This window comes from Penicillium nucicola, assembly GCF_028828085.1.
Source record: "Penicillium nucicola strain IBT 29836 chromosome Unknown utg000006l, whole genome shotgun sequence".
NCBI lineage: Eukaryota > Fungi > Ascomycota > Eurotiomycetes > Eurotiales > Aspergillaceae > Penicillium > Penicillium nucicola.
The window spans coordinates 899,666-913,415 of NW_026643130.1; the positions used below are offsets into that span (position 1 = coordinate 899,666).

The 13,750-nt window shown below is 48.5% G+C and overlaps 5 protein-coding genes across 5 annotated transcripts; 4 read left to right on the forward strand and 1 right to left on the reverse strand.

The window, feature by feature from the left end:
- Positions 1-1,084: 1,084 nt before the first annotated feature.
- N7511_006349 (uncharacterized protein) lies at positions 1,085-2,323 on the forward strand (the record flags this gene model as incomplete). Its single annotated transcript, XM_057128726.1, has 1 exon — positions 1,085-2,323. The coding sequence occupies one exon, from the start codon at positions 1,085-1,087 to the stop codon at positions 2,321-2,323; it is 1,239 nt and encodes a 412-aa protein (XP_056983282.1).
- Positions 2,324-2,916: 593 nt separating this feature from the next.
- On the forward strand, positions 2,917-3,712 carry N7511_006350 (SDR family oxidoreductase; the record flags this gene model as incomplete). The annotated part of the gene is made up of 2 exons (XM_057128727.1): positions 2,917-3,114; positions 3,170-3,712. The coding sequence occupies 2 exons, from the start codon at positions 2,917-2,919 to the stop codon at positions 3,710-3,712; spliced, it is 741 nt and encodes a 246-aa protein (XP_056983283.1).
- Positions 3,713-6,741: 3,029 nt separating this feature from the next.
- Positions 6,742-10,227, forward strand: msh3 (mismatch repair protein MSH3; the record flags this gene model as incomplete). Its single annotated transcript, XM_057128728.1, has 3 exons — positions 6,742-7,531; positions 7,586-8,679; positions 8,731-10,227. The coding sequence occupies 3 exons, from the start codon at positions 6,742-6,744 to the stop codon at positions 10,225-10,227; spliced, it is 3,381 nt and encodes a 1,126-aa protein (XP_056983284.1).
- A 953-nt stretch (positions 10,228-11,180) lies between these two features.
- N7511_006352 (40S ribosomal protein eS28) lies at positions 11,181-11,697 on the reverse strand (the record flags this gene model as incomplete). Its single annotated transcript, XM_057128729.1, has 3 exons — positions 11,181-11,242; positions 11,405-11,488; positions 11,637-11,697. 3 exons carry the CDS (start codon positions 11,695-11,697, stop codon positions 11,181-11,183), a joined length of 207 nt encoding a protein of 68 aa, XP_056983285.1.
- Positions 11,698-12,269: 572 nt separating this feature from the next.
- N7511_006353 (ATP phosphoribosyltransferase) lies at positions 12,270-13,438 on the forward strand (the record flags this gene model as incomplete). Its single annotated transcript, XM_057128730.1, has 4 exons — positions 12,270-12,286; positions 12,349-12,383; positions 12,514-13,005; positions 13,065-13,438. The coding sequence occupies 4 exons, from the start codon at positions 12,270-12,272 to the stop codon at positions 13,436-13,438; spliced, it is 918 nt and encodes a 305-aa protein (XP_056983286.1).
- Positions 13,439-13,750: the final 312 nt, after the last annotated feature.

Below are 13,750 nucleotides of genomic sequence, written 5' to 3' on the forward strand. Positions count from 1 at the left end.
ATCGTACAGTCACGCGAGATATAAAGTGATAGCCAGTGCATACAGTCCCAGGGTCTTTCTAGCTTGATTTCCACTTTGCTTTGGTCTATACGGATGATATCAGCTTGTCCAATACCCCTGTCCCCTGTGTGTCCATGTCCCTCTCTGAAGAGAGAATGAAGTAGTACCGCACCATTAGTTTAAACATGTTATACCATCTACTACTCCTAAAACTAGGCGCCAGCCACGATGACAGCTGTCAGTGAACTATGATACTGGCCCGTACACCCTGTGCTGTAATATTACCAGATGGTAGGTCATCGACCAATCATTAACCGTATATTGCCATCCCTGACAATACCAAACGTGCTCAGCCCTATCTTTCCTTGGTCACCCACGTTCAGATTCCGTGGGAATTTACGACCAGAAAATCTTTCAGGTCAGAAGCAGCCAAAAAAAAAAGAGACAAATGCCGCAGATCTCGTAACATTAGCTGTTTCCCGTCAAAGGTCACAGCCACAAAAGCGTGGTTTATTCTCCGGCTCCGCCATGAGGGATTTTTCCTCGCCACAGATTTGACTGCCAATTACTCAATTCAGACGTTACCACCTCTCATCTACCACGAAAGGCTCCCCCATTTCAATTTTTTTTTCTTCTCCCGCTTTTCAATTTACGCGAGCCGCTCCAATAGCTCCAGTGGTAGCTGAAATAAATCGCTCACTCTCAGGCTATTTTGATGGGACTATCATGAGCAGTTTGACGTGTCCAATCGCGGATGTTTCCAGCTAACTAGAGACCAGCGAGAGATTTATTCTATTCATTCCTGTCCCATAGTAACGATGACGGCAATTGTGCGACGATAGTAGACGGTGTCTTTTTCCATTGCCAACTTTCTCTTTTATGCTTGTTGTTCTTCAAATGTGACCGAGGGGGAGCGATATACACCGCCAGTGTGCCGGTCTATATAAGGACAGAACCAGGATGCACAGCTCTCGTGTATCCTTGGTTTTTAATTGAATATTTTTGACTTTTTCTCCTCAAGCTTCATTGCGTATCCATCAAAACAAAACATACATTGTCATCTGACAATCTGACGAACAACAGCATGCGCCCTCCACATAATGATAACGACCATGATTATGCCAATCGAAGAACACTGCCCGAGGGATCTACAGAAGTCAAAGGCACAGGCTCCCTGAGTGATACCGTCCAGAAAATGGGAAGTCGCGGTTGGTCGGCCTTGAAGCATGAGCATCTACCTCTCTTGACGAGCGTCTCCACCGACCGACTCCCTTTGATAGGGGACTGTGCAGTCTCAACCTCCAATTCTATACAGCTCTCAACGAACAGTCTACCCTTTACGGAAAAATACGGTCGTTGCCAGCAAATAATCCACTACGGTGCGAACAGTACAACCCGCCTTCACGAATCAAGGGGTCAACAACTTCTCGCAATCAAAGTGTACCGACGCAACATCCTGAAAACGACACTCTCATCTACCTACCAATCCCGTATTACCACCTGTCTTGCTCCAACCAGCGCGGCCGTTCACCCCCAACATCCAAATATCCTCCCCATCGTCGACCTCCTTCACAATGAACGCTCCGAACTGTGCCTTGTTATGCCATACTGCGCCGGTGGTGATCTCCATACTCTAGTATCTCGCAATGGTACACTTCCAGCCCACGAAGCTGACTGTATCATAAAACAAATCCTACGGGCACTCTGCTTTCTCCACGAGCACGAAACAGCCCACCGCGATATCCGTCTAGAAACTATTCTTTTGACATCAAGCGGAGGAATCAAGCTAGCTGGCTTTGGCGATGGACACGTCAAACGAATATGGGAAGAGTGTTCGATCCACACTTCACCAGCAGAAGGTGAGGAAGAGCCACTTCCTCCAACACAGCAGCAACATCAGCCACATCCAGCTTGGTCCTTCTTCCTTCCATGGTCACTATCATCACTTACTCGTCAAACCTCGTCTGCCCCATCAATCCGCAACAGTACCCCTACGACCATGAAACCATCCACCGCCTCCTTCGCCAGTATGAGCCTCCCATACATCCCACCAGAGGCATTCGAACACCCCCATCCTCCATACGCTCATAATGGCAACAAAAAAGAAGAAATCGATCATCGTCCAGCAGATATATGGGCCACCGCTATTGTGTACATGATCCTCATAAGCGGTCGGCTGCTTTGGCGCAGTGCTCGACCACGTCGTGAAGATGGGCGGTACTTGGAGTACTTGCATAGTCGCCATGAAGACGATGGATATGCGCCCATTGAGGCGCTTGGACCGGTATGTATCATCTTGCCAACAAATCATCTTGCTTTGTAATGGTACGCCTTGCTGAAATGTGGTCTACAGAGACGGTGCAATGCCATTTATGCAATGCTACACCCCAATCCCTGGAAGCGGATCACATCGAATAATATGCTGCGCTCGGAGTGGATGGATGGTGTGGTCATTTGCGATGCCGGCGAGTCAGGGTACTGAGCTTGTGGTGTTCTTTCAAAAAAATCCCTTATTTCGATACTTTACTTGACTAGGGTTGCCATAGTATGTGGAGGACAAGGTCTGCGGATGAGCATTAGCCGCACTCCACAGCGGATTGGCATTACCCGCCAGTGCGTCATAGCCCTCAAACCCTAATATTTTAACAGAGCGAGAGAAAATCCATGCAGCTTTTGTCATTCTACAAGTTGAGAATTTTGCATATCTATACATTGAACTATTCAGCCATGGCTTCGCTTCAAGGAAAGACTGCTCTCATCGTGAGTAGCTGTTTGCGGGTCGCAAAGGAATTATGCTAACCAAGTCAAAGACTGGTGCCTCGATGGGCATTGGTGAGGCCATTGCACTCATTCTAGCTGAGAAGGGAATGAATGTCGCCCTGTTGGCGAGAAGTCAAGTAAGAACCCCATATCACTATGCACTCACCATATCAGCTGTGCCAACAGCACCTGTCAAAGGACAAACTGGAGAATGTGCGGGCTCAGATTCAACATAAATATCCATCCACCAAGGTCCACGCATACCCTGTTGATATCCAAAATCATGCCGAGGTTGATACAGCGGTAGCAAAGACCATCGCGGAGCTAGGCAAGATTGAGGTTTTGATCAACAATGTAAGTCTATCTGGTGCTCAAATATCCCGCTCTATCTTTATCTGACCTTCCCAAGGCCGGCCTTGCACTTGGTGCACCCTCCAGATTCTGGGAGCTTCCGGTGGATCTGATTGCCCAAATGAATGGCACCAATATCGCCGGTGTCATGTATACAACCCACTCGGTACTTAACAGGAGCATGTGGCCTGCAAAACGGGGAACGATTATCAACGTTTCATCCGTGACTGGTCTGGAATGTCCACCATTTGACGGAGAAGCCGTCTACCACGCAAACAAAGCTTGCATTGAGGGCTTTTCCAATAGTCTGCGCTCGGAGACAGCTGGCTCGGATATTCGAGTATTGACCCTGCGGCCAGGTTGTGCTGCTACTAACTTCCATCTTCAGAGGGTTAAGTATGACAAGGATGCCATGGATGAGTTTTTCTATGGTTATGAACCGCTTGTGTTTGAGGATCTTGCCGATGCAATTTGGTATATGCTGAGTCGCTCTGGGAGGGTTTCTATCAAGGCTCTCGATTGTGTTCCCACTGCTCAGAGATCACTTACTCGGTTTGATCGGGAATGGAATGCCAGGCGGGATGAGAGGCTTCATAATTAGAAAGGTACCGAATTAGATGACGCATTAAACTTTATTATGGTCGGATCATGAAGAGCAATAAATAGTTTATTGATAATGAGAATCACGAGAGAACGGTGGTCGAATCAGAAAGTACTGCTTATTATCCCACAATACTCGTGGCCCTGGTCACAAGGATCATTGCATAACGCATCGGGGAAAGCACCATCAAAGAGCTGATCACTCAATGGAAGATCAAGTCAGTCGAAATACGAATTTGCATGAGATAACTCATCGAACAGAGAGCTTGGCTCTTCGGGTTCCATGGCTGTGCCCGAGTCTTTGATGATAGGCGAAACAATCTACATATAGTGTGGTGATCCCGAAGAGTCTTGAATTTGAGGCTCGGCCATACTGCTTGGTACGCGCTCCTCGGTGACAGACGTTGTGGGTATTCCGCATTCTTGGGCAATAGATGTCAGTACTTCAATTGCCCGGCTGCTTTCCTCTCCAGGTGGAATCATCAGTCTAAGGATATGTATATTCAAGCTGTAAAGGTTGTTTGATCGTCGAGCCAGCTTTTCGTCGTGAGATTTCGAGTTGAAAAGATGAATATGTGAGGCCATTACTATGCCTTCGACAGCCATGGGAGACAAACGGTGCTGCGTTGGGCTTAGCATCAGAACGGAGAATTGTCGAGTCAAGGGAACGGAAACCTCTTACCAGAGGGTAAAAGTTTCTGAAAGAATTGATAACATAGGACACTCGAATGGCTGAGAATGTGGCAGATTGAAGATGGACTAGGTGTGGATTCTGCAGACTGTTTAAAGCTTCCATTGAAGGGGTATCATGAATAAATGGACGATGAAGCATGATCTTCAAAGCTTGATACAATAAGCTGTATAAAGCATTAGCTAGGTCATTTTGGTTCCCCTTTGGTGTTTACTACGCACTTGAACTGGTAAACATGTGGTGGTACCTGCTTGGTGGCGGCGGATGGCACCCTGAGAGGACTGGGAAGGTTGTTATAGAATTCAGACATAGCAACGTGAGTTTTTGTCACTTGATCCTCCTTTTCGTCAAGAGAAATGGAGTTCGATATTGCATAGCTTACTTGAATAAACTTAGTGTCCGAATTTCCCTCTTTTGGGGGGTGAAACTCACATTTTGTCCAATGCTGGCGTAACTAAGCGAAGCAGATCACACGAGACTTGAAAAGTCGACATACAGTGAGAGGTCAACCTCGGTATCTTGGAAGTTTCTGAAACAGGCCAAAGACAATATTCCACACTTGGAAGTATTGGGACAGTTATTGGCTCTATGTCAGATTCTCGAATAGCACTTGGTTGGCCAAGAACCCGAGTTATGTGTCTGCAGGTGTGAATATAAGCTTACGAGAGGTACCTTTGGGAGAGGAAGAAATACTTTTCCAGCATCCAAACTCCCGCCCATGCAATTGAACGAGCCTGGATTACATTTTGTGAGTCGAGGGATGAGCCATTGATATTTGGGCTTTGTATGTGAAACCCGAGAGTCATCGCATGTCGAATGGCAATGCCTATACGGATCAGAAAAGCACAAGAACTTGGTCCAGATTACTTACCAATATATTGAGAGGCTGAAGCTATATGTTCCATCAACAACTCTGTTTGCGCGATAAGGGCTGCTGATAGGACAAGGGACAGGCCTGGGAATTCGACTTGCTCAAGAACTGCTGATTTTGCATGTTCAAGAAGTGATTTTCTTGATGTATGTAAGTCAAAAGCGGGGAATCCAAGCTGGGATATCCAGTAGCGTAGGTGTGCAGTAGTCGTTGGCACCGTTGTCAAAGAGGTCTGTTCGAAAGAGAGATTCATGAATTAAGAGCGGCCAGTTGTTTTGCCAAGTCCAAAACTCCTCCAGGAGTTGAACTTGAAGGCCAGGCTCAAGGAAAAATGGACATTTTTCTACGAGTAGCACCTCATCATTTATAGTGAGCTTTTCTTCATGAGACGTTTCCGACCCGTCATGAAATTTGTAGGACAGCCCTAAGTGACCATATGCACTAGAGGGTCGCGATTTAGAATCCAAAAATGGAGGAGAATTGCGCGTTCCTGCCTGTGGTGAGTTTGGGTCTTCCAAAATGTGTGATGGCATTGGCTTGTCATTCGCATTGTGTCGAGATACTGCGAGTTGATCTTCCAGGAGTGCAATTCTAGCATGAAGTGCGTGGACATAACATTTTGTTGGAGGCCTGTTACAATTAGCATTTCCTGGTGTATGCAGATAACCATAGGATCGACCAACTTTCGCTTCTCGAGATGATAAGTATACTCGCACTGACGGCTCTCCCTCTCGCACAATCCACATATAGGTTTTTGACCATCACACTGGTAGTATATGTGGTCAGCTCCATACTGTTTGACTTACAATGACCACATTGCTTACTCTGCGTTTTCTTTTTCGACATGATGTGCACGCATTAGAGACACGTTTTCTGTCAGTAGTCGACATCATTGAAGATCTGGGGCCGCGTGTGATCAGATGATCAAATAGACAAAACAGAACTATACATGAGTCTACTCTCTCGGACTTCGATGAGGCTATGAGAATATTTTTATTGGCTTTGATATGAGATAGTTGTGAAGGCAGACTTCCAAAAAGTTCGGCCGTTGAATGACGTAATCAACAAGAAACAACTTTGAACCTGACTTTAGAGCTACAACTACGCTTTCATATGCAGATTTTGAGGATAAAAAAATATCCTTTCCGGTTTAATCTCTCAAGAAATGTGACAAAGCGGACTCTTACCAAGCTGTAGAAGTGAGGCTCAAGAGTTCATACACGGCGATACAAAACGCTGACTCAGCCACTTTAGTTACGCCTTCACGCGTCTCGTACGCGTCAAGCTTCAGGGAAATGCGGAGCGCAAACTCGCATGGCCATTGAAACATTCCTGGTCCCGACAATCTGACTGATCTGAGAGAAACCTTCGCTCAAATACCAATCTACCATCTCCACTTCGTCACTACCCGTCCTATCCCACTGCTACCCCGGATATTTGCGGTGGGAGCAGACCAACCACGCTCAGGATGGCACCTCAATCATCGCAGTCCGCACCTTCACCGTCTCTCAAACGAAAGCAGCCAAGCATTTCTAGCTTCTTCACCCAGAAACCCTCATCCAGCTCTTCACCAAAAGAATCCGAATCGACTCCGACCAAGGGACGCAAGAAAACACAGGCCTCGCCAGCGGAGAAAATCAACGAGTCTAAACGAGCCGAACCGGTGGGAGAGGATGACGACGGGGACATCGTTGCGCCAGCTCCAAAACGAGCCAGGATCACCGAGTCAAGCGCAGAAGAGCCTATTCGAGTTGCTGCGAGCGTACCATTCGAACATAATTCGCAGCCGAGCAGCAGCCAACGCACTGATATTTTCAAGTTCCAAAGCTCTCCTGCCATTGCTACTGGACCACCTGCTACAGATTCCACAGAGAAAGTGGACCCAGAACAGGAACAACGGAAGAAGGAAAAGGAGAAGCTGCACCAGAAATTTGTCAAGAAGCTCGGTGGGGCCGATTGCTTGATTGGAATTGGCAGGACTGCTGTAAACGACTCCGCCGCCGGAGCAGATGAGCCTGCCGAAGCTGAGGATGATGATGAACCTCCTCCTCCTCCAACCAAGGGCAAGGGTGCCAAAAAGGGTGGAAGCAAACTCACACCCATGGAAAAGCAGGTTGTGGAGATTAAGCGCAAGCACATGAACACTGTACTCGTAATTGAAGTCGGTTACAAGTTCCGCTTCTTTGGAGAGGATGCACGTATTGCCGCGAAGGAGTTGGGCATTGTGTGCATCCCAGGAAAGTTCAGATTTGATGAACGTAAGTGTATCGCCATGATACCGTACTGAAGGTTACTAATGAATGGAATTCCAGATCCCTCAGAGGCACATCTTGACCGATTTGCTTCAGCCAGCATTCCTGTGCACCGACTTCATGTCCATGTAAAACGACTCGTCACAGCAGGCCACAAAGTCGGCGTAGTGCGACAGATTGAGACAGCTGCACTCAAGGCTGCGGGTGATAACCGCAATGCGCCCTTTGTTCGCAAATTGACAAATCTCTACACCAAAGGTACCTACATCGATGATGCCGAAGGTCTCGAAGGTCCTGCTCCGGCAGCGGGAGGCACTTCACCTGCTACGGGCTACATGCTCTGTATGACGGAAAATAACGCCAAGGGCCCGGGTAACGATGAGCGGGTGCATGTCGGAATCATTGCAGTTCAGCCAGCTACAGGTGATATCATCTACGACGATTTTGAGGATGGCTTTATGCGAAGCGAGATCGAGACACGACTCCTACACATTGCTCCCTGTGAGATTTTGATAGTTGGCGAAATGTCCCGTGCTAGCGAGAAGCTTGTTCAGCATTTGTCCGGAAGCAAAATGAATGTTTTCGGAGATGCCGTGCGACTGGAACGGGCTCAGAAGAAGAAGACATCTGCTGCTGAGGCTCACAGTCATGTATCAGGTTTCTACGCTGGCAAAATGAAAGCTACCAGTACTCAAGAGGACGCTCAGGCTGCAAAGTTGCTTCAAAATGTTCTTGAATTACCGGAGCAGGTTACTATGTGTCTGTCCGCTATGATCGAGCACATGACTGAGTATGGTCTGGAGCATGTCTTTGACCTGACAAAATACTTCCAACCTTTCTCGGCTCGTTCACACATGCTCTTAAATGGAAATACCTTGGTCAGTTTGGAGATTTATCAGAACCAAACGGATCATTCGGCCAAGGGTAGTCTGTTCTGGACCCTGGATCGGACGCAGACTCGCTTCGGACAACGTATGCTGCGGCAATGGGTTGGACGGCCTTTGCTTGACAAGGTCCGTCTGGAGGAAAGGACCAATGCTGTTGAGGAGCTGACGGCTTCTGCGCGGGTGGCCTCTGTGGAAAGAGTGCGAAGTTTGCTCAGCAAGGTCAAGAGTGACCTCGAGAAGAGCTTGATTCGCATTTACTATGGAAAGGTAAGTGACTTTCCGTTTCGATAATCTTCACCGGTGCTGATATTGGCAAAGTGCACGCGCCCTGAACTTTTAAATGTGCTGCAAGCTATGCAAATGATTGCGATGGAATTCGCAGATATCAAAACGCCCGCTCAGACTGGCTTTGACTCAACACTAGTGAGCGAAGCAATCGCCGCTCTGCCCACCATCCGAGCAGAAGTCGTCAAGTTTCTGGACAAGATAAATCTGCACGCTGCTCGAACCGACGACAAATACTCTTTTTTCCGTGAATCACAAGAGACAGAAGCTATCGGTGATCACAAGCTCCAGATCGGAAGCATTGAGCACAATCTCTCTGAACATCGGAAAGAGGCAGCTTCAACAATTGGAAGAGGCAAAGTTGAATACTCAACAGTATCTGGCATCGAGTACCTAATCGAAATCGAAAACAACTCACCAGCACTGAAGCGCGTCCCAGCATCATGGATCAAAGTAAGTGGCACAAAACGAGTATCACGCTTTCACACACCAGAAGTCGTCCAAATGATCCGAGAGCGTGACCAGCAAAAAGAAGCCCTGGCCGCAGCATGCGACCAAGCATTCTCAGCCCTACTAGCGGACATCGCAGCGCAGTACCAGTCCTTCCGCGATTGCGTCCAATCTCTCGCAACATTGGACTGCCTGCTATCCCTAGCAACAATTGCCCAACAACCGGGCTACGTCAAGCCAGAATACACAGACGAAGCAGGCCTCCACATCGAACAAGGCCGACACCCAATGGTCGAACACCTCCTCACCAACACGTACGTACCCAACGACACAACCCTGCATCACGACAACACACGGGCACTCCTCGTCACTGGCCCAAACATGGGCGGTAAATCCAGCTACGTACGACAAGTAGCGCTCATCGCAATCATGGGCCAAATCGGCTCCTACGTCCCAGCAGCCTCCGCCAAGCTCGGTCTCCTGGATGCAGTCTTCACTCGCATGGGAGCGTTCGACAACATGCTCGCCGGCGAGTCAACATTCATGGTCGAGCTCTCCGAAACAGCAGACATCCTCAAGCAAGCAACGCCACGGTCCCTGGTAATCCTCGACGAACTGGGCCGCGGGACATCGACGCACGACGGTGTTGCCATCGCGCAGGCCGTGCTCGATTACATGGTCCGCTCCATTCAATCCCTCACACTCTTCATCACGCACTACCAACACCTCTCACGGATGGTGCAATCCTTCCCAGATAATGCCCTCCGTAATGTGCACATGAAGTTCACAGAGACGGGCGAGAAGGAGGGCGACGAGCAGATTACATTCCTGTATGAAGTCACCGAAGGCGTTGCGCATCGCAGTTACGGATTGAATGTGGCTCGGTTGGCTAACTTGCCCTCGGCGGTTATTGATGTTGCTCGCCAGAAGAGCGCTCAGCTTGAGGAGTCTATTCGTCGGAAACGGTTGGCTGGGCTTGTTAGTGCTGTTGGGCGTGTTCTTGATGGCAAGGACGGGGATGGGGATTCTGCTGGTGATCGGCTGCTTGAAAGGCTTGTGGCTAGTGCTGAGCAGTTGTAGGTTTACTTACCTATGTGGCATGAACAGGCGTACTAGGCATTCTCGGTTTTGTACAGGTTTACATATATGCATGGGTTCCTGATTTACCACAGATCGAATTCATATCAAATAACGTTAACTTAATTGATATCAATACTTGTAGGACATGGTGTAGACTTGGTGTAACGTTATACACATAAGGTACTTGAGCAGTGACAAGGCATACTTCGCCATGTATCAATCAATCAATCAATCATGGTCGAAGACTACTAAGTTACAATTGACGCTAACCGGGCACTACAAACGCCCTCTCGACACAGACGGAACCGGCATTTTTTGAATGTTTTGCTTGGGGGATTCCATTGTTCTTTTTGTCGATCAGGTCCAGTTCAAAAATGGCATATCTTTTACAGCACCAGCAAAGCCAGCACAAAGGGAAAAGGGGAAACAACATCACAACCTCGTTTGTCGCATTGAGCCCATGCAAACACGTCAAAAGGACGTGTGAATGTAGTAAAACACCAGATCGAAACCAGACAAGACAGTTACCACAAAGTCCACAAACCAGCCCTCGCGGAAAGAACCTGATTTCGTTTCTCATATCAATAATATTTGGGAAAAAAGGCTTTCTAAATCTTGAATTTTGTGACTCTCTCCTCCTCTCTCTCGCGTTCGGATCTCCATAATCGACCTTCCGGGACTTTTGGAGAAAAAATTTAACACCAAAAAGTCAATCCACCCATACATTCACATCCATTCGATACATCGGGAAAAAAGCGACGGTCGTTAGGCGAGAAGATGAGCAGCGCGGCAGTTTAGGGCTGGGAAGTTGGGGAGGTTGAAGGTACGGCAAAGAAGGAAAGCGGAGGACACGTTTTTGGCCGAAGAGTGATCATGAAAACCCGGTCGTGAGGGATATGCGAGAGAAGAAAAGAGGCAAAATAGACGCGAGCGAAATTTCGTTTTGGCGGTTTTTAACGGAGACGGCGGGCCTCGCGCTCGGACTCGAGGAGGCACAGGATGTCGTCAACGCGGACTGGTTGAGAGGTCAGTTTGTGGTTCGTATAATTTTGTGTGTCGATCCCCGAAATTTCATGTTCCAACATTGGGTCACTTCAATTGTGCTTGAGGACCATGTTCATTCCTCCTCTTTCTGTGTGCATAATCGAAACGATCGGAAGGAATCAATATCGCATACCTGGGCCCTTGACGTTACGGATGATGGAACGGGAGGTGTCGTCCATGAACTCGACGCGGACCTGGGTGACACCACCACGGGATCCTATAAGAAATCCAATTAGCCATTGTTGTCCTCCCAAAATTCTGGCTTTGATGTTTTTTTGACGGGCGATTCGGGGGGCGCATGGGCAGAACCCCGCGGATATCGAAATGTGGATTTTGAGCTTCGAAAACTCAGGAATGGCACATACCGGTGCGGCCGAGGACACGGGTCACCTTGACGAGCTTAACGGGCTGCTTGCTGGAATCCATCTTGTAGGGAGTGGGCGTTGAGCTCGAGGGTTGGAGTTGGTTGGACGGGTGTAAGGGAATGTTGAAGATGAATTTGCCTTGTGTGGGTTCGTGCAAATTACGCGAGGGCTCAGGGCTGGACACCTGAGCCGTCAGGCAGAAGATGAGTCAGCGATCTGGACACCTGACATTTTGACACCTGAGGGATATGGCATTAATATACGCCTCAGGCCGATCATCCCACTTCAGGCAGACCTTATTTCTTTTACGTATACAGGCGCATTCTGACTGGGTGCGCTAACCTTGGAATTGGATTGAGCCTCCCAAATAAATAAAGTATAGAAAATGAAGCAATTGGCTGTGAGAATCACGTGGGCCAGTCCTCTCTTCCCTGTCTTCCCGTACAATCGCCGGTCCCGCCGTTAGTTCGGATCTGCCCCTCCAATTTCTGAGCTCCGGTGTGCCTCTGACTCTTATCTCATTCACCTGAGCAATTGACCCTCTTCAACGTTCTTTTCACATTTCAACATATATAAATTCATACTTCCTCTCAATTCCTCAAGGCAGAATCTCCGTGCAACAACTCAATCGCAATGGATCTCGTTAACCAGTGAGTCAATTCCAAGTGAAAATCGGCATCGCGCAATATGCTGACTGAATGGCCCCGATCAGCCTCGAAGGCCGTCTCCTGTTCGCCGTCCCCAAGAGCAAGTCTCCCCAAGTCTTGATAGTGACTCATAGAGTCTATGCGACACTCCCAGCAAGCAGAAACAAAGCACAAAGGAAAAAAAGATCCAAGAACAAGAACAGCATGCTGACGAAACCTCCCACTTACAGAAGGACGTCTGCAACAAGCAACTCTAGACCTCCTGGCCGGTTCCGATGTCCAATTCCGCCGTGAAACCCGTCTCGACATCGCGCTGGTCAAGAACCTGCCCATTGCGCTGATCTTCCTTCCCGCCGCCGATATCCCGACATTCGTCGGCGAGGGCCGCGTTGACCTTGGTATCACTGGCCGTGACCAAGTCGCTGAGCACGATGCCACCCTTCCCGCCGGTGAGGTCTCTGGCGTGGAGGAGATCCTCGATCTCGGCTTCGGTGGCTGCAAGCTGCAGGTCCAAGTCCCCGAGAAGGGAGAAATGACCGAGGCCAAGGAGCTTGTCGGCCGTAACGTCGTGACCAGTTTCACTGCGCTCACTGAGCAGTTCTTCCGCCAGCTTGAGGGCGTTGGTGCGGGCGAGAAGCTCAGCACTAAGATCAAGTATGTTGGCGGCAGTGTCGAGGCTGCTTGCGCTCTTGGTGTTGCGGATGGTATTGTCGATCTTGTTGGTATGTATTCTTCCTCTTCGGCGTTGGTTCTCTAGGAAATATGCTGATACGTTTACCAGAATCCGGTGAGACCATGAAGGCCGCCGGTCTCAAGGCCATTGACACCGTCGTCTCCAGTACCGCCGTGCTTGTCAAGGCCCGCGAGTCTAACAGCGACATGCTCAACCTTCTTACTTCCCGTATTCGCGGTGTCATCACCGCCCAGAAGTTCGTTCTCTGCCAGTACAACATTCCCCGTGCTCAGCTCGCCACTGCCTCCAAGATCACCCCCGGCAAGCGCGCACCCACTATCACCGCTCTGGAGGAGGAGAACTGGGTTGCTGTCAGCTCGATGGTCGAGAAGAAGAAGATTGCTACGGTAATGGATGAGCTAATCAAGGTCGGCGCGACTGACATCTTGGTCATGAACATTGCCAACTCGCGCACGGATTAAAGACTTTTGATGACTTGTTTTTTTGTTGGTACTTTATAGCATTTCTCTCACGATTGGTTTTTGTCTTCTTCGTACATTTATATTTTCGATGAATCGGGGATCTTGTTCTTCTCTTTTCTTTTTCTTCTGTGGGAGTTACTCTTCTGCTCCGATGACATTTGGACCGAAGATGGAAAAAAGCATTTGGACTGTTTCGAACGCAGATACATACATAAAAGGGCATTGGGTGACCAAAAAGATCTTTTCGTCTTAATTTTTGAATGTCATATTCAACTTGTATTTCTATTTACATGGGGAATATATTTCTCTTGT